The sequence below is a fragment of the Acipenser ruthenus genome, chromosome 25 (genome assembly GCF_902713425.1).
Source record: "Acipenser ruthenus chromosome 25, fAciRut3.2 maternal haplotype, whole genome shotgun sequence".
In the NCBI taxonomy this organism is placed as follows: Eukaryota; Metazoa; Chordata; class Actinopteri; order Acipenseriformes; family Acipenseridae; genus Acipenser; species Acipenser ruthenus.
The window spans coordinates 27,345,304-27,366,046 of NC_081213.1; the positions used below are offsets into that span (position 1 = coordinate 27,345,304).

The 20,743-nt window shown below is 40.3% G+C and overlaps 1 protein-coding gene across 2 annotated transcripts in view; it reads left to right on the top strand.

The window, feature by feature from the left end:
- The window catches only part of LOC117412565 (voltage-dependent calcium channel subunit alpha-2/delta-2-like), a 180,820-nt gene that overhangs the window by 109,582 nt on the left and 50,495 nt on the right, over positions 1 to 20,743 (top strand). For both annotated transcript variants that reach the window (XM_058999924.1, XM_058999925.1), the window contains exons 5-8: positions 2,264 to 2,308; positions 10,664 to 10,811; positions 18,947 to 19,078; positions 19,583 to 19,640. In XM_058999924.1, coding sequence (XP_058855907.1) covers positions 2,264 to 2,308; positions 10,664 to 10,811; positions 18,947 to 19,078; positions 19,583 to 19,640 — 383 coding nt within the window. The remainder of the gene's footprint in view (positions 1 to 2,263; positions 2,309 to 10,663; positions 10,812 to 18,946; positions 19,079 to 19,582; positions 19,641 to 20,743) is intronic.

The following is a 20,743-nucleotide window of genomic DNA, read 5'->3' on the forward strand; positions in this document are numbered from 1 at the left end:
TGCTGCTTCGAAGAAAACTCATTCTGATTATTACAGACGATGCCCTTGACAAGGTGTCCTTGTCTGTGATAATAATAATAATAATATGGTAAGCCTGTAAGTGACATGTGGAAACGCTGGCCACCCTGGATGCCAGTGTCTCGATGTGGATTGCTTTGGCTCGAGGGCCACGTCTGTTTGAAGATTGAGAGGCTGGTAGCACACTGCCGTTTGCTCTTTATTCGACCCTGAGACGTGCAAAGGGGCTGAGGTTAGCAGCCCATTCCTAGCACACATTGTAACAAATCACATGTTTTAACTGCAGCAGAGGAAACACATCAGGCTCAAATGTAGAAAATGCCAGCAATAGTCTAATTATGAACAGAAAGAAAAATGCACTAATAGTGGAAAAATACTGTACAGTACATGCCATGCTAAATACATTCTGAAAGTGATATAATTTCTCATGATGCCTTACATGATTTGTAAAGCTGCACTGTTACAGCATGTTTCATTACTATAGTTATTATAATAACCGACTAATTCAATAACTTATATGCAGATGTGTTATTCATTTTTTAATGATCCTTTCACTAAAGTTTTTTTTCTTTGTAAGAGTGAAAAAAGGGAAGAAGATAGAGAAATGGAAAGAGAACGTGGTTGGGGGGGTTGAGAGGGGTTTGAAAACATTTTGCTTGGTGCTTTATTGTCGTTCACAGACCCTGGTTCAGAATGATGTTTATTACACATGAAATTAGCTTGTTAACGCTAGGACTCTCCTGTGAGTTTTGGTTAATTAGAATGTGCAGATGGCTGCGTTCCCCGTTCCACGGCTCCTCCAGCCCGTAAGAGGAGAACGGTCCCCCAATACCAGAGAGAAGAGGAGGGGAGGGGAAGGGGGGTGATAGCTCTTTTAACAGCTCTGTCTCGAACAGCACATCCGCGCTCTTTTCTAATTACATTTCCATAACAGCAGGGCCCCTCGCCCCAGCCTGTACAATGCAGCGCTTTACAAAATGAACTGCGGTCTAAAGCAAAGTGGCCGATTTGTTCCAGCATGTGCTTTATCACCGCTCGTGTCAGATTGTTCGACTCCCTCTCGTCACAGGAATAAAAAGGCTGCTCAAGATGTTGTGCTGTTAAATGAACACTTCTGCTGTTAAATGTACTGTATTGATAATATCTCAGTAAAGAGGCTTCTGTGAGGAGAATGGTAGCTTTCTAATCATTCGGTCATTTGCTCTGTGGCCGAATGATAAGGGGTTGCAGCAGTGAACAAATAATAATTGGGCATTCCAAATTGGGGAGAAAACTGGGGTAAAAACCATTGGCGACAACTACATTTAAAAAAAAAAAAGGGAATCACGAGGACCCACTCAAGTAAAACTCTCAGCAGTTTATTAACCCAATCATTGGGTTTAATTTCTTCTTCTTCTTCTTCTTCTTCTTCTTCTTCTTCTTCTTCTTCTTATTGGGTCAGTGAGGTTTCTAGCATTGTTAACACAGAGAGTTTGCAATCCTGGTCCAACCCTGCCCTCCCCCTTCATTAAAGCCAATTCCAGCTCTTCACATGTCTCCGGCAGCAAGCCCAGTGTTCTCAACCTTTCCAAATGATCTTCAATAGCAAAGCAGCAGCACTATAATGACAAGACAATGGCTGTTGTACCAAGGGGACAACAGTTAGCACAAGGATAGCTATGTCATCCCAAACACTCAGTGGAGCTAGATTTAAAAATACTAAAGGAAACAGAATGCATTAGACATTGTGTCTCTTATTACTGTGTATTTGCATATTAATCATATCCTGATGTAACTATCACTATTATCTGCTGTATTATTGAATTGTGGTTTGTCACACTTGTACTTTGCTTGAACAAAAGTTATTGTATTTCTTGCTCTTATTGTATTACTTGTATTGTAACACTTGAAATGTATTTGCTTACGATTGTAAGTCGCCCTGGATAAGGGCGTCTGCTAAGAAATAAATAAATAATAATAATAATATTAGTTACTTAGTAAATACATGTTTACTTATACATAATTACAATGTTATTACGCACTGTTACAATGTACTCAATGTGGAAATCCACTGGATGTTAGGGTTTTATTGTAATGATGTGTAAGTACGCATGTATTTACTAAGTAACTACTATGTAAATACACAGTAATTAGAGACACTTCATGGAAACTTTTTGCTGGCAGTGTTCAATACGTTGCATTTAATCAATGCCCTACATCCTGGGACTGTCTTGTAAAACCCGCTCTTTTCTTTCTTTTCCTGCAGGAAAATGAGATTGAATACTACGATGCCAAAGCAGACTCGGAATATGTAAGTGCTGTTTATTTATTCATACAGTATTCACCTCCTCCATACATTCACAATGCCTCTTACCCTAGTTCTGTACCTTTAAAACTATGAGTAACTCATGTAGACCAGCTTTCAGCTAATGCTGCCACCTGAGCTACGATTCAGCTGTTCAGTGCTCATGTTTTTATACATTGATTCAGCTATTTAGCCCCTTGAGTGTGGATTGTAGTGGAAATGCATGGGCACCTGATAAACCAGGATGTGGAAAGGTAAGATAAGAAAAATAGAATATCAACTGCAAATCAAAAATAAAAGTTATATATATATATACAGTACTGTGTAAATGTATTAGAACACCCCATTGCTTCTGTAGTTTTGATTTGTTGCGCATATGAAATCAAACCATTGTAACTGAAAATCTTGGAAAGTTATCAAAATAGGCAATTTAGTGATTATCTGCTTTAACTGGTGACTTTTAATAAGCCACACATGCAAGAGAAAAGGAACACAGAGCCACAAATGGTAAAGTGCAGGGGACTTTAGAAGTTGTTAAGATGCCTAATTAAAGCACAAAGTGGTCTAACATTTTCATACACGAGTGCCTATTGTTTCTGTATCACTGCAGGTAGGTACAGTATATCAACGATATAAATGGCAAGTCTTGAGGTTATCTAATACATTTGCACACTTCTCTGTGTGTGTATATATATAAAAACAGGGAGGGGGCTAGGGTGATTGAATTGGATAGTAATCAGTCATAAGCTGTTTTGCATTAAACAGCACAAGGAGGCAGGCAGGCAGGCAGGCAGGCAGGGTGACCTGATTCAGGAATATTCCAGTAATAAATGCACATATTTTCACAACCGACTGATGAGCACAAACAAGTGCACTCAGACGCCACTTAATTTGATCAATATCTAACTTGATAAAAATAGGCTGCTAAATTTCATTTGGGAATTTGTAATTCAAATGAATTCTAATCTTTAATTATACACTAAATGTAATTTTCGTCCCCACAGTAAAAAAAAAAAAAGCATACATTTATTTTTTTTATTTCAGCAATCTGCATTTTCAACTGTCAGTGAGCTTTAATTTTGCCTCTTTAATTATGCATTTGTATGAGGGAATGGGTGGGAGATAGGGTGGGTTGGGGTGGTTATATTATTTTAGCTGATTGGTAGAGCAGTTGGAATCCATTTAGCTGCAAGCCAGCGAGACTGTGATCGCTCATAGCCAGCGTGCTTCTGTCAATGCAAAGCTTGTTCAATCCTTTGCACTCCAGTGCAGGAAAGCAGGGAGCACGATGAAAATGTAACAATCTTCCTGTACTCAGACCCTGTTAACATTATCTCTAGTCCATCTTTTATTGTAATGAAAATCAAGTGGTTCTTTATTTTCCACATCTGCAGACATTTCAAATCCAACGCTATAGTGTTCCTGCGTCGTAAGGCACGTGGTCTTAAAGCAGCAACATGGTCAGTATGCAGCTGTTGTGCTGTGTTTGAAATATCTGCATATCCTGAATTAAAACCGAACCAAAGGGTTTTCAACACATCAAAGGGAGACAGGAATAATGTTGCTTGTGCATAGAAAAAAAAAAAAATTGGCTTGTTCTCCTTTAGGGGAGCTCTGCAGTTGATATGGAGCTGTGAATCCTGCCCTGATTATTGAATAGTCCAATCTTTGTTTTTCCCCTGATTGTACAGCATGCATTTTAGCCTAAACTAACTTGTAGAAGCATTCACAGAAAAAAACAAAACCACGTAGACAACCGTGAGTGGAGGTGATAAAGTCGGATCAAGCAATACAAAACAAAAGGAGAGTGACAATGATAAGGAAGCTCAGGAAATGCCTGAATGATGGCTTTCAAAATGCTTGCATGTATATCTTTTAAACGCAGAGCAGCGCACGGCCAAATCGGCAAGCTGTGAAGTAAATACTTTAAAAAATATTTTTTTTTTTTTTTTTTTTTAAAAACCACGGAGCGCGATGCCAGAACCCTGCTAGTTTTCAAAGCGCTAAATTCATGAAAAAGGGGTCTTTGGACATGCTTGCCAAGTCATACTGTCGCCAATGCCAAGGATTTGGCAGTGCCTACTCCAACGAGCTGCAGAGGCTGTTTAACAAGGCTCCCATCATCGTAACAGGAGTCCCGCATGTGCTTTGATCTTCAGCTGAGCATTCAGCAGGGATATTGATATTAGACAGGCAGGGAATGGCTTTGAGGGCAGTGGTGGTGGACTATTCCCCTGGGTTACAAGACGGTGACCAAGCATTTTTTGTTAATGCCTTAAGCCGAATGGTATAATTGAGGTACTTACTGTGAACCCCGTTTTATTAAAGTGGTTTACATTCAGGGTGCAATGTGAAAATCTACACTGGGTTACTCTGTGGTAGCGGTACAGAAAACAACATCTGCCGAGCTGTACCATGTGAATAAAAGGCTGGCTGCCCTAATTGGAATCATGTGAGTGACCAACATCTCGGCATTCACTGCCGGCCAATGATTGCCTGCATGTAGTTACAGCAGCACTTCATCTGAATTGGCAGGGCAGTGAATGTGAGGTGATTTGGGAGCAAAACGCTTCACTGCATCTGCAGGTTTTATTGTAGGAAAGCTGATTTTTCACTTTTCTTTCTCTTGCTATTTTTTTTTCTTTTTAAATACAGGTAAGGCTGCTGCTTAGCAGTTCAGTAATGATGGAAGGAACTGCTGACTTGTTTGTGCTTGCGCTCTGGCAGCGTGGAACTGACTGACAGAAATCAGCCCACGACTCATTAGGAAGACTGAAGGCTTTTCAAAATAATTCTAGTCAGTCAATCACGGAGGAGCCTGCACTCCCTCCCTCCCTCAACCCCCCCTCTCATCTCGGGGCCTTGCAAGGTATCCCTTGTCAGCTTACACCCAGAGGCCCAGCCACAAAGCTCAGCTCCCTCTGCTAATACAGCCCCACAGCATCCTCGCTCCCCCTTGCATGCCCCGTCTCTCCTCACAAACAGACTCCACGATTTCCGACTGATTATTTTTCTTCATGTAATGAATTTATTATGTAAAATCCAGTGGAGGGTGAGAGGCTTGGAGCGACAGGATTTTTTTTGGAATAATTGACAGCTTTGACTGCAGTTCATACAGGAGAAACACTGCTGGCTCTCTGATTCCCATCACTAAGTTCTCAGCATTTGCTGGCCCTGAGTTTTCTGTATTGTATCTGAACTTTTAGAACAGTCACTGTAGCCAGCTCTCTGTGCTGTACTGAACTGTGCCAGTTCTCATTTAGTGACCTCTCTACACAGTACACTGTCTTCAATCTGCAGGGTCTTGGATACCCAGTACTGATACTGAAATATCTTTTGGCTCATGTCAAGTGAGAGTCAGGATTGTTTTCACTAGGCCAGCAGCCTTTCTCAAAGCTATTTGCTCAATAAAAGCTATTTTTTTTCTAAAAGAAAGAAATACCAATTACAATTCTAAAACGAGTTGTGTAATTATGTTTTTTTCCTGATGAATAAAAAGCGTGGAGTAAATCGTTTTGAGAATCTAGCCCACAAACCTCTCGCATCGCGTCAGGGAGCTGGGTGAACAGCAACAAAGTGCGGAGGAGGAAAAAATAAGGATTAGAAAAAACAAATTAATAAAACATTCCAGTTATATTTCTAAAGGAAACGATGAAAAAGACACAGACAGTTTCATTTATTCTTTTATTCTCTCTCTCTCTCTCTCTCTCTCTCTCTCTCTCTCTCTCTCTCTCTCTCTCTCTCTCTCTCTCAATCTCTCTCTCTCTCTCTCTCTCTCTCAATCTCTCTCTCTCTCTCTCTCTCTCTCTCTCTTCTCTCTCTCTCTCTCTCTCTATGGATATATGTAATTTTTTTTCCAGCTTTACCGACTTGAGATCATCTTTATTATTCAATCCATTGACACAGATCAGTTTGAAGAGCCTGAGTAGGCTGATAGACTCTCACTGTTGAGGGCTTTTAGAGAAAGGAGACGGACATCCAGCCGCCTATTATGAGGAGGGGGGATCTTCAGCCTCCTCGCATTGTGCCTGATCTGCAGCTTTAACCGTTTACCAGTTCAGAGCGGCTCTCCCAACGTCCTTCAGATGTTTGGAGAGGGAAAGTGGGACAACAGGTTCTGATATAACAGTTCTGTCACATGTGGACAAGATCCTTACTGACAGAGAAGGCAGCTTCGCAGTGGCCAGATCAGCATGTAACAAATAGAGACGAGTATGTTATCCGAAGTCTCAGGTTACAGAGCTGGTCCGAGCTAGTCTCTCTCGCTCTCTCTCTCTCTCTCTCTCTCTCTGTCCTCTGTACAGATTCTTTAAGCCAGCTTGTAGCCAGGTAATGTCTGGTATAAACAGATATATAGATACTAACTCAATATCAAAGTAGTAGAACCCAGAGCCACTCAGAAGGATTGCAAACCTTAAATATTACAATAAAATCAATTACAATGGCGTTTTGAAGCTGCTTACACATTTAAGCATTATAATTCCAGCAAAATGTCAGCATCGTGCAGGTCTTTCATGGGGACAGGAATGCATTTAAAAAAAATACAAAACAAAGCCAAGTTAATTCATGGCATGTTCTTATAGAGAGAGTTGGTGCAGCCGAGTGCGTGCAGACACAGCCTCTGAAGAACTTTGCCAAAGGAACTGTTTAGATCTAGATCCTATTTATTTTTAAATTACAGGTCCTGGAAACGGTGCGGTTTCTCTTCTGTTGATAGCTTATCAAGATTGAATCCAAAATGTCACATTAATGGAGTAAGATTAAATTCTGAATGCCCTTCATCCTAGCCTGACATTTAACACCTTTTGGATTTTAACAAAGACATCCGCTTCCACAACTTCAGTCACTCTGATGGTGGGTTGGGGTTCAAATGCGATGGCCGAGTTTTCTCCTGGGGAGTGGGTTGGTTTGGGGTGTATTTGACAGTCTGGGGAAGCCAATTTATACAAATCCTTGCAGAATTCTCAAAACACCCAGAATTAAAACACTTTAATAGTGACTGATATAGCTTATACAGGACCACAGCAGATGCACCGCTGGGTTAGTGCTGTATTGGGTCTCCATTACTGAATGGCAAGCTAAATTCAGCCAGGAAACTAAATCCAGCTTTGGTGTGTTTTGAGTCTGGGCCTCTTACAGTACTCCTCTGCTGACACTCTGAGATCCCCAGCAAATTGAAATTGGGACTTCTATTCCTTGAGAAATAATAGAGGTACAGATTCAGTGGAGGATTTTAAAGCTAGGCTCAAGACATAGTATCTCTATGCACAGTTATTTTATAAAGCGCTCTGTGTCATGCTTGCATGAAGGAAATCGTGGCAGATTGCACAGTATTGTGCTGTATTGTACTGGGATGTATCTCTTGCAGCAGGATCATACAAAACGGCCAACGCATAGAGCGCATTGGAGTCTATTTACAGATTGTACAATAACTGGATTGGAGAGTGTATTAGAGATCTCGCGGCTGGATTGAAGTGGGTTTACACGGAATATAATGGCTGGATTGGGGATGTATTACAAACTGCATAATAGCTGGATTGCTATTTCTCAAACGCATAGCCATGTAAAGGTTTTTGAAACATGAGTGCTTTACATAATGGAAATGACCCATATAAAGCAAAAATAAAGCAGCGAGTGAACTCCTGTATATACAGCACAATATTGCTTCCCATAATTTGTGTTGTTGGAGATCAAGACAGTGTCATCTATTATTCAGAAATGTTTTTGTGATGTGTCTGCTTGTGTGTGGTAGATGGCGTGCACATTAGAGTGGTTCGATGTGCAGGGTGGTAGTTATGATAATGTGCATTCCTCTGCAGAGCATGCTGCCTCCCTCCCCATCATTACTTGGTCACATTGCTGAGCAGCTTCCCTGCCACGAAATACCTGCTTTGCATCAGCAGCGCTGTTATTAGGGTTGAATTGCAATTCGGCACGATAAATATACAGCACGGGGTGACTAGAAAGTCACTTGGACACTTTTGCCATGCCTAAGTAACCAACGGTGAACCAGTTCTTTTTCTCCAACAGAACTCCATCAAAATGTCATTGTTTACACTGCTTGCACTCTAATAGTAGGCAATTACTTTTGTATGCTTTCCTGGCTGTGAAATACGTTTGTATTGCTGGGAACATTCTCCAGCCCAGACGCTCATAGAACAGGAACTCCTTGGGCCCCTTGAGTGCTTCTGAGCAAGAAAACAAGAGTGCAAGGGGGAATTGATTGCTTTAATAAGATGTGGGTCTATTATACTGTGCAAGCTTGCCCCTGAACACTTACTTTAGACTTGATTGGGGCTAACTCATGTGTAATCAGTACAACAGGACTCCCAGTCACTCTAGTCCAATCAACCACACAGCGCTGTATTACTGCAGTCACACTGCACATTAAAAGCATGAGAGACGCAGCCAAAATGGAAATGAATGCCTGATGAAATACACATATATATTTATATGTTTAAGAAGGACAACATTTAGACTATATGCCTTTGACACTGTTCTGACTAATTTGCAGAAACTACATTTTTCCAGTGATTTGAACTTGGACTCCCAGTCTGGTATTTAAGCTTTCAAGAGGACACAGCTAGCTATAGCAATCACTATACACTTACCAAATGCTCTTTAACAGCAGTACAGATTTAAAGGCTCAAAGGGGAGAGGAGGTTTAGGGAAGCGTGTGCTGTGTTTCAGTATTGTTTGATCTTCGTTATTGGCAGCATGATAACCTCTGCTCCTCTGTAATGCATTCTTTGATAGTCATATTTCAGAGCTAATTGATTTCCAAGGTTCTGTGCCTGCTTTAATACCTGCTGCTTTGTTGAAACAGGACAGGAGGTTAAACCGAGATGTGTAATTAACAGTTTTGTGGGAGGTGTGGTGTGAACATTTAGCACTTTTTTTTGTGTGTGTGTTATTTTTTATTTTTTTATTTTTTTTTGTTTAAAGCACAGTGACGACCACTCTCACTTGACAGGCACCCATCTGCAGAACTAATAGGAGGTTAGGCTGATGAGTAATAGGATGTATTTTTGTACCAGATAAGGACTGGTAGACAAGGAAAGCTATATTCATAAGGGCTAATCGTGCTGGTGCAGTAACTGCACTGCAATATCAGGCATTTACTGAAGCATTCTGCAGTATTGTGGTACTATGTAGTGCATTATGTATGTGTATGTTGGTAAATCCAACATTTGCTTTAAAAGCAGAACACTGACAGTTACAAACCTTTGTAGCTGGCAAAACCCAAATTAACATCTACTGTAACCTATGTTTAAAAAATAAATGAAGACATTTATTAAATACATGTTTGATTGGGAGCAGGTAGTGAGCGGTCCTTTTAATTGACATCCTTAATAGACTTCAGGTTACTCAACGTAGTGCTAATTGTGCACAGGGGCAGCCTGTCATTCAGAATGTCAAGTTCAGTTTCATTGCCTGTGAATATATCATTGAATGTTTAATCATCGTGCATGAGATGGGTAGTGACTCCCTGCTGCTGTATTCTGACACTGCAGTCTCCTGAAGCCACCTAATGCTGTGTTCTGTCAGCTTGACCCTAGTGTACAACTCTGTTCTGTTTGAGGCTGGGAGGTGATTCGCTACAAGCACATAGCAGGAAATGGGTGTTTGCCATGTTCTGTGTGGGAAGGGGTTGAATAAACAGCAGCTAGGATGCGGGGGGGGGGGGTGGGGGGGAGGAGCCCTCCTACTGTTTAATACACAGCGCTTACCGGGCACTCGCGAACCATTCAAGAAGAACGAGAGGAAAGCGGGGCCCTGACACGTTCATTTTCTTTTATCTCCAGACACTTTCCATTACATCTCAAAGGAGCTTCAGAGCCTTATTCGCAGCCTCATTGAAAAACAGTGGGGACCCAAAACTGCGCTTATGCTTATATTTCGCTCTTGACCCCCTTGACCCCCTTGATCTCTATGAAGGTATTCTGCACGTTACTGCAGTCCGTGGGTTAACCCCCTTCTAAATACTTCGATGAGCGTCGACTCTTTTTAAATGCTGTAAATCCACGTTCTTATAAGTTGTATTCACCTTATGGTTACTGTATGACTGCAGGTCCACTAGGACAGTTTGGGACAGTTCAGGTTTTTCAACTGTATTGGAATCAATAAATGAAAACTTACTACCATAGCAATTGGTAACATTTGCAGACATCAAATTAGTTTCCTTACAGTATAACCCGCTGTAAATCTGGTTCTGAATGATGGGTCCTTTGTCCCTCATAAAGCAGCAAATGTGTGCATCTGTTCTCATCTCTGTACCTGTATCTATAAGACCATCAAGCGTCATTAAGCGGTTTCAGTAGAGTGTGTTTGTTCGAATCACAATGTCCCTTTCTGTTCTAGGCTGATGAATTTGATGGTGAAGAAGGAGCTCAGATGAAATCTACCAGTCAGCAGCTGCAGCTGACTTTCGTAGACGATCCCAACTTTAAGAACCAGGTCAACTACTCCAGCACCGCTGTGCAGATCCCAACTGATATCTACAAGGGCTGTAAGTGCTGTGCAATGGAACTTCTAGTGTCCTCGTTCAGGAATTGATAAGGAAATGCCTGTGAAAGCTGGCTTCCTGTTTCAAGGGAGCCTGGTTCCTTCACCCTCTGTGTGGTGTTTTCTGTTAATACCTGAACGCTGTTGAAAGCCAGTAATGTTGGGTGAGTTAGTTGTGTGGGGTCCCCACTCTCACCTATGTGAAGTCACTGAGACCTATTATTGTTTCTGAATAGTTGCACCCAACTCTCAAAGAGCTACAATATTAACGTCTGTGACCCTCATGACCACATACATCAGCATGCAGACTATGAGATTTTCAGATTTTCTTTATGTTCTCCAGTTCTTTGGCCATTCAGTGTGTAATAAAATCCATGTTGGATAAAAAAAAACTGGCCTGGAGTTCACTGTAGAGCAACAGAGAGAAGCTGTAGTAATAGAAACTGTTCAACGATTAATTTATTATTTTTCTTTTTCTTTTCGAAAGCTAAACGAGACCGTTGCAGTGTCCTGTCTGGGACCATCACCATTATTGAGATTGAAACTGTTTCCTTAGCACCATAATGAACCGTTTTATGAATCATTATTTCCGCGATGATTATAACTGGCAAGTCTCAAAACTTTCTAATTAGCTCAGGTCAAACATTCACTCGTCTTCTTTTCTAATTATCAATGCTTATTAAAAAAAAAAAAAAAATGAAAAGAACACAGAGGGTGCTGCTTGACAGCAAGTTTAGGGAATGCAAATGTAGTGAGGCCTGGGATTGAGTGAGTGGAGAATGGAGAGTAGCGACGTCTCAGCGCAGAATAATCTGTTAATCAGATAAAGCTGTGATTCCATTCTTGTCGAGGTCCCCATGCACTGTAGGCAAAGCGTCGTGCATTGAAGCAGGTGCAACAATGATATGCTTCCCCACCTCACTTTTCCACAGACTTAAGGAGTGTCCTGTCTGTGACCATCGCCATTATTGAGATTGAAAGCATAAACAAACATAGAGAATCATCATACATGCAATAGGATAACAAAAAAAGAGAGCTGTAATTAGAAGCTTTACTGTGTGCACAATTTCCTGTTGAATGAAATGTAATTAGAAGCTTTACTTTGTTTCGTTCCTGTTTTAGATTCTGTTGCGTGTCTCCTGTATGATTCTCGATGGTTGTTTCTGTTTGGTTCACGATATCCTTGGTGTCACCATCAACAAATTATGTTCTACAAAACAAAAAACATGTCTAAAAGAAATCGTTTTCCCATCATCTTAACAAACAGAGGCTTTTCCCCTTGAGTACTAATGGCCAGCATCCAGATTGCTTTGTGTGTTTCATCGTGTCACTGCACCCACTGGCTCTTTTGTTGTGACTCTGATAAATGTATTCAAGCCAATTAATAACATAACATATTCAGCAGTCAGGGGGAAGTAATTAAACAGAAGTTGTAAAAGACACCTGGCCACATAATGCATAAGGAATCTTAACTGGGAATAGGCAGACGTGTTGCGAATCTGGGTTCAAGGCCACCTTATAGTTACTTTTCTCTTGTTCCTTTTTGAAAGTCTATCCAAAAGAGTCCTGGACTGCAAAGGATCCTGGACTGCAAAGTGGGAAGACTTTGTCATTCAGTTAAAATACCACTATAAAAAAAAAACCAGCAACCCCAAAAAAACATCCTGTTACTAAGATAATAGATGAACACCCACACGACTGTCAGAGAGAGAGAGAGAGAGAGAGAGAGAGAGAGAGAGAGAGAGAGAGAGAGAGAGAGAGAGAGAATCCAGCTCTCAGGGACCGATTTAAAATCTGAAGCAACATGGTGCAGAGTAGTGAGCAGATTGTGAACGGTGACTGGAGAATGTAATTTCATCCTCTATGGCTGGTAATTCTCTGACCTCTCACCTGTGGCACTCATCTTTTTATTTATACCCTCATAGAAACTTTACATTAAGTGTCTCTCATTACTGTGTATTTACCAGTTACTTCATAAGTACATGCATACTTACACATAATTACATTGTTGTTATGCATAGTAACAATTATTATTATTTATTTCTTAGCAGACGCCCTTATCCAGGGCGACTTACAGTCGTAAAGAAAAATACATTGTACTTAATGTGTACACAATTATATCAGAAAAGGGTTAGGGATAGTGTTAGGGTTATATTGTGCAAAAAAATTAAATGCACATGTATTTACTAAGTAACTTCTTTATAATTACACAGTAATTAGAGACACAATGTAAAATGTTACCCTTTTTTAACTAAATCGCCAAACATTTGGACTAATACCTGCATTGTTGTAATAATGTGTTGGCCTCTCTGATGAAGGCTGTGTATTTTTGCCGCAGAATGACTGTTGGAAGTTCTAGATGCCTCTTCGTTCACAATCCCCTTTTTGGAAAGTTAGATTGCACTCCTCGTCGGCTGACTAACTGATCGGAAAAAGTGCTGACTTGTCAAAAGTTTTGCAATGAGCTTTTGGCAGAGATTATACATTTGCAAAGTGACACAGACACATGACAAACAAGCTCTGTAAACACGTTCTTTCTGTTCTTCTTTCTGCTTTTCGTCTCATTCTTCTTTTACTGTATATTGCTCCTAATGCTTTGCTGCCAACTGTAATATACTGTATACAGTGTGAGCCAGAAAACTAGAAACACAACTGTATGGTAGTTTAATTGGGAAATTGCTGTTTACACATACAGTGCAGCTGTGTACTTTATTAAACATAGATGCATAGCCTTATTAGTTATCCAAGCAGGGGACTTGCAGATTACCCATCAGACCAAAAAATGATCTGTTTGTCAGGAAAGTGTTTAGAGCTGAAGCTTGCAAGTATGGAAGCTGATCTAAAAGTGTATTATGATGGGTACTCATACCTCTCAAGTGCTGATCACTAACATAGAGTCCTGCATTCTGTACCAAGGGGCAGCTGCTGATAAAGGGGTGTTAAGTATGTGTGGGGAGGTTTTGAAATAGGTACTCCCCCCCCCCCCCCCCCCCTTTTTCCCAAACCAGGCCCCGCTCTCGACCCAGTGAAGGGGCACTATCAGTCCTCCAAGCGGTAATTAAAGCATTTAAATCAACACCCACCGCTTCACCCGCCACTAAACACACAAATTACATTTTATTTGTTTATTATGTACTGTGTCGCCTTTAATTTAAAACGCAATCAGTCCAGAGAAAGAAGGCTTATTTATTTATCTGTTTTAACTCCTCTCTTATTTCTATAGAGTGTGCGTGCATGCGTGCGTGTGTGCGTGCGTGTGTGTGTGACGAATACTGATTTACGGAGTGCAGATGGCGAATAATTAGAGACGGAAGAGGAAAATAGTGGCGTTTGTCAAAAAGGAATTGATAAAAGTGGGGTACATTTGACCTTGTGTAGAAGGGATGTATGCTCAGCGTCTGGAACAACATTGTAACTCATGCCATGAAATGAATAGTGCTTAGTGTTAGTAAAACAAAGGGTTAGCAGAGTTCACAAAGTTCAGCTTGACACACGCACACTTGACCGTGTGAGTGAGAAAAGGCTACCTGAATCCTCTCCTGACAATAGACCATCTCCACACCTGAGCTTCCTCTCATAAAATTAGGAAGCCAATCATCTGATTTCTGTTTATCCCCAGGTGCCACACTGGTTGTGTCTAACGATAAATGTTTAAACTATATGTGTGTGACTTTTGAATATTGAAATCAATAGAAGGGAGCATACTTGCATAGCAGTTGGTATTGTGTGCACTCATTTACGCTGGATTTGAACCAAGCTGTCCTGGGAGGAAAAGCTATTGAATGAATCTAACTGTAACCACGCCCATTATTCATATAGTTTGGGTATTTAGTCTGTTATTTACTATGTAATTGTTTGCAGTAAGATGCACGGTATTAGTGGAATCCTGAACTGTCTGAATGGTGCAGTCATATCTGTCTTTAATTTGTATCTACTGCAATTACAACACTGTGTACTAAGTGAAGCCATTATGAAACACAGCAGTGCATCATTTGGCTATGCATGTCAGGTGTGCGTGCAAATAAAGCTATGGTAGAGGTTAATAGGTATCACCATAATATCCATTATTTTAATGCAGCACTTTATACAGGGCATAGGAACATCATGCTCCAATACGTGCAAGGGCATTTTTTAATTGATTGATTTGTTAGATATCATTGGAATGAATTATTAAAGATGAAAAATGTCTGCAATAGCATTCAGGGGACTGCATTTCAGGGAGATCATGTCGTTTTCTGTATTAGATTTGATTTATCTGCGCTCACAAGAACAAAACAACCAAAACAAAACCAAAACAAAGAAAAAGGACTCGGAGAAAAGCTCAAATGAATAAATCAAACGAAAGGAGTTTGCTTGCGTCTCCTTATCTTGAAAAGCTCGTATTTCTTGTTAAGATAGCTTATCATGAAAAACAAACCCTGAAAACATAGCAGCCCAGCTCTTTTCTTCTTCTTCTTTTTAAAGGATTAATTCCATGACTTTGGGCCTGGGTGTTGTCCTGAGCAGAAAAAGATATCTCTTTACCCGAATGCTAGGTAAAAGCTGCCATTTTTACTCTCCTTCCCAACAGATTAGACGCTTTTCAAACAAACCACGTGCAGAATCTTCACATCCATGTCAAGCCGATGTATAGGACTCAAGAGTAATGGGTTCATGTAGACCCGGGGGTCCGTATGAGCCAACAGGTTCCTACTGTCAGACAAAGACACAGGCAGGGAGGTCATTACTTACTGCTGCTACAGTCTGGGGATGACTCAGTGCACGTTGTTGTTGGCAAAAAAAAAGGCATATTTTTTAATGATGGAAAATATGGCGCTTGTGATGCTTTTTGATGTTCATGATCTAGATTGTCTAAACCATGGGCTCCCATGTGAGCCACGGTTGCGAAGACATTCTATGTATGTGTGTGTGTGTGTGTGTGTGTGTGTGTGTGTGTACATAAATATATATATATATATATATATATATATATATATATATATATATATATATATAAACCAACAATAAAATACTAAAGAAGAAAAAATACGATTCAATTGAAAAAAGAACAATTTAGATCATGTTTATTTACAGTGTTGCAGGTAATTTTTTTTTTTTTAACTTGTCATTTTTCTTAAGAAGTGCAAATAGTGGGCCGCAGTGGCTAATGCAGCTGAACAGGTGTACCTCAGGTAACGAAGTTTGAGAGCCCTTGCTCTAAACCACAGTGAGTGAACATGATGTGGATGCCCTGCAAGTTTATGAAATAATCTCTCTCTCTATTGGCAAACACTCCCTGGTGTCTGATTTATCGTCCCCAGGTGATTTATGACCCGTGATGATGTGTGAATAAAAAATATCAAAACAATCAGGATGATGTGACAAAAAAATAAAAAGTATGGCTGCGATGCAGACATCGTGGGATACGGCAGAGGTGCAGCGATGCTTTTCTTGTAAACACTGCAAGGTGCAACGTAACACTTAGAGTGCTGCAGATTGAAGAACCCACTGACTCTCAACACTTTAATGAACTTCAAAAGGGATTCACAAGACTGATTGGAGTCTAAGTGCTGAATAATTTACTACCACCCCCCATCCGCGCTTGACACAACTATAAATTACACACGGGCCCCGTACCAGGAATGCTAAGGAACCCATCAAGCCAGAGGCTGACTTTTTAAGGAAAACACGGCTCCGAGCTGTGGAGTTCAGATGTTCCTCTCAGTGACAGAAGCAATTTATTTTACATCTGCTCAGCACCTCCAGTCCAGCTGTCTGAACAGAAAAAGGGTGTGCTCAGAATTCACTATCATATACTGGGGGGGTGGGGGGGCAGAGCTAGAAGGCTTGCACAAGCACTTTGTGAAGACATTGTATAAAAAAAAAAATACTCAAAACAATATATTAAAAACCTACAAAGCTGAGCATCTCATTAACATAGTGCATTGATATCCTTCTTTGTTGATCTGTTTGTTTGCTTAGAAAAAGGGCCCTAATATTAACACAGCTTGAACTCAGAGAGGCATTGTTGTGGGCGACTGACGAAAGGGGTTGAGTGAATTGATCATACAGGGTGAAAAATGTGTATAAAGAGAACCTGTCAGGAGGAATTCAATGTCAGGGAGGGCGTGTTTGTGTTTAAACTGCACATTTTGGCTTTCAAAAATGAATTGTGTCTGACATACAGTATGTGTGCAGTATACCGTTTGTGAACACTACAAGGAAGTCGGGACATTAGCCTTAATTATAGTATTGTTAATAAAAGCTGCTTTTCTCATTTCTACTTCTGATTGTCCATCATATACAGGCACTGTGATGGGGTGAGGAGAAACCCTTTCATTCTTTATACTCACATGACTTGCCTTCTGTCAGGGGGTCCAATCCCAGTCCTGGAGGGCCATTCCACTCCAGGGTTAACAAGTACAATCAGATCATGAACTACTTCAGGGTCTGGATGGAGGTTTAATTGTTTCAATTAAACAATTTAGAACAGGGTTGGAGCAAAAACCAGGACTGGAAGGGCCAACTTTGGACACGTCTGCCTTATATGAACTGGTTAGGTAAAGAAGCTTTTAGTGCTCAAACGAAGCATCCAGAGACAAACCTATTACAAAAAAATTAAAGAGAAAGACCCTGAGCCGTGCTGGAGAGGTATTCTAGCTGACACACCATAACCAGAGGAGTCACTGAGAGTCCAGAGACCACCGGATCATGAGAATTGATTTATTAGTCATTTCAACAAGAAAGAAAAGTCTTTCATAATAATGCAGCAGCTTATCTCTCAGACCGCGGGGTTGCATCATTCCGGCTTCATAATTAAATCAGAAAGCATACAAACACAGATTTCTGCTTTCAGAGCTCAGCGTTTTCCTCTCCGTTTAATCAAGTCAGCATTTATAGTATGATTACAGTACACACCATTCAACTTTTAGTCTGAAAACCTGCTCGGTATTAGTTTAAATCAAAGTGCAATTAAAAAGAAATGCAAATGCAAATGTAATACGCTGTATTTTAAAAACAAACAAGTCAAGAAAAATCCCACATTATTGCATGCAAATTCATATGCAATGCATGGATACTGCTGTGCACAGCTGGGTGTCCCGCTGTTTTCATTGCGTTGTAGATCGCCATTAAACAGAGATTTCACTTTGATTAAGACATTCATCACTGTCTAATATTTTTAGTTTTCATAAAATAAAACATTCCAAACATTGATAAATTACCAAATTAAAAAGCCAACAGACATGGGTTTCTTATGATTTCCATCCATTTCCATCAATCCTGAGTCATTGAATTTTCCTTCCCCTATTATTAAATATTTAACCTTTTTTTATTATTATTAAATGTACAGGAATTTTTTTTTTTTTTTTTTTTAAACATCACGAAAAATCAGATGTGGTGTAGCTTGCAAGCTTCTAAAACGTCGGAATATGTGATTGAATGGTAGATGAATTCATCAAATCAATGCAAAGAGCTTTTTCCAATTAAATGCGATGTATGATGGCTGGAAATGCAGTGGCATTTCAAAGGTTACATTTTTGCTTGCCTGCTTATTGGATTTAATATGGAATATGTTGGGTTCTCAGTTTACTAATGGTTTTAAACTTCAAATAAAACAGAGAATAAGGTATTCTTCAAATCAAAATGTCTAAAAGTTGTTTATTGCTATTTGTCATTTCTAACAATGTTTTGCAATACTATACAGTGCCTTTTTTAAAATACATTTTTCCTAATGTATTGTTTGTATAGTTGTATTTTCTCTTCAAATACTTTTTATTACAGGTTATGTGGAATTATACACTAAGATAATTTGATCAGTATTGAAGCATGTACTTGAGTAAATATACACCAGACAGGAATGAGTTGATTTATGTTTTTATTTTGTATTTATTTATTAATGAAAATGAATTTTGCTCTGCAGGCAGTACAGTAGGAATCAATATTTAAATACTTTTATATATTCCTGTAAATTACAAGTGAATAAGAGAAGCCAGTTGCTATGAATTCTAAATTCCTTGACCCTATATGAACACAATTATGCTGCATTTGGAAAAGTCAGTTTACCCCACGTTACCCTGGCAGGGGTGAATCTGGTTGACTGTCTGGGTGTACTGCGATGTGTGCAAGGAGACTAACGGGGTCACTACTGGTATGTTTCAGCTGCGGTCATCCTGAATGAGTTGAACTGGACAGCCGCTCTGGAGGAGGTGTTTATACAGAATCGCAACGAAGACCCGTCCCTGCTCTGGCAGGTGTTCGGCAGTGCAACGGGAGTGACCCGATATTACCCAGGTAGGGTGAACCCATTCGGAACCCAGTCGGGTCAGCTAAACCGGCCCCCAGTGGGCTGCAGAGAGAGGACACAGATTAATCTGACAGTCTTGTCTTTTCTGGCAGCGCAACCTAGACTGATTCTTAACCCCTTCAGGTTTGGAAGAATACATATTGGTTAACCCTGCCCCCCAGTAGTGACTTCATAAGAAGGGTTGAGATCCTGTGTCAGCAGATTGCTTGTTACTTAATTTCCTATGTCATGCACTGTTTTACAGATTTTAAGATACTTGCTGTGTATTGTATACTGATGTCATTATACAAGAGAAGCGTGTATAATGTGTGCTTGCTGTCTGATTGAGAGGAATTACAAAATGTATTGCAGACACAAGCCTGCCTTTCTCTCTCTCTGTCTCTCTCTCTCTCTCTCTCTCTCTCTCTCTCTCTCTCTCTCTTGCTCTCTCATATTCTTGCCCCCCTCCCTCGTTCTTTCTATTATATTCATTCTGTGTTTTTATTCGACAGCCACCCCATGGAAACCCCCCAATAAGATTGACCTGTATGATGTCCGAAGGAGACCCTGGTGAGCAGCCTTTGTTACTGCTATTGATAATGCAACTGAACCCATGCATGCGCTGGAAATATAATAGTTATACGTCGAGCACGAAACCCGTGATAGGGCATCGATCATGACAATCAATTCTCTGTAACGATTATGAATTTCAAAGCATTTGTTGTTTGCTGTTGGTTCTCTTTTGAAGAGATTATTTCAGCCTGCACCCTAAAGATGCGAACCGATTTTTTACAAAGTCGATTAATCCCAGAGGGTTCTTTTTATTGGTGTTTCTGTTTCCTGCTGTGTTGTTTCAGTGTTGTTTCTTGCTTGCTGTCGGCCCCTCATTTTTCACGCACGCCGAATAAATCACTGTACCTGCCTATGATTTGTATGTCCTGCAGTAATGAGCAGGGCTCCAGCCTGTGGGGCTGTCAATCTGTCACCAATCAGTCTGAAATTCATTCCGGAACCTGCTCTTGCTGTATGCTGGCTGTGGGTAGAAGGAGGGCTTACATATTCAAATCTGTCATCATTGTAACATCCCTAGTGGTGTGTTCTAGTGCAAGACAATAGGGGTCCAATCTCTGTTGCTTCCGTGCCCATTTCATGCTGCCAACAAAAATAATTACGTGTCTCTCAAATGTCGAAGAAATTGCCGAAAGTGTGGAATAAAACTCAGAATAGACATTCAGGGAATGGATTTATTTTATTCTGTGTTTGTTTGCAGATATGAATGCATAGCTATGCCCACTGAAACTTCACACAAAACTTTAAGGGCTGTTTCTTAAAGTGAGTTTAGAAACATTATCTTAGGTAAAACTGTGCTTTGAAAAACACAATTCCAACCCTCTCCAACACAGTTCAAAATGGTTTTGTGGACCACAGTTTTTATTTAATTAATCAAAATTGGCTTTAAAAGCATTCCTTAATGTTCTGTGGATAAAGCCCATAAGGTTTACAAGGACAGCCGACTCCTTTATATAGATAGGGTGAAATCAGCCATTCCTCTACTGGGATTTAGCTGAGACCCTCTGATCTTCTGCGAGAGAATGCCATGGGTTCTTTGTCATCCAAAATATTGCACCCCTACTGAGCTGTAAGCTTTACGCGGCACCTGCTTCTCCAAAGAG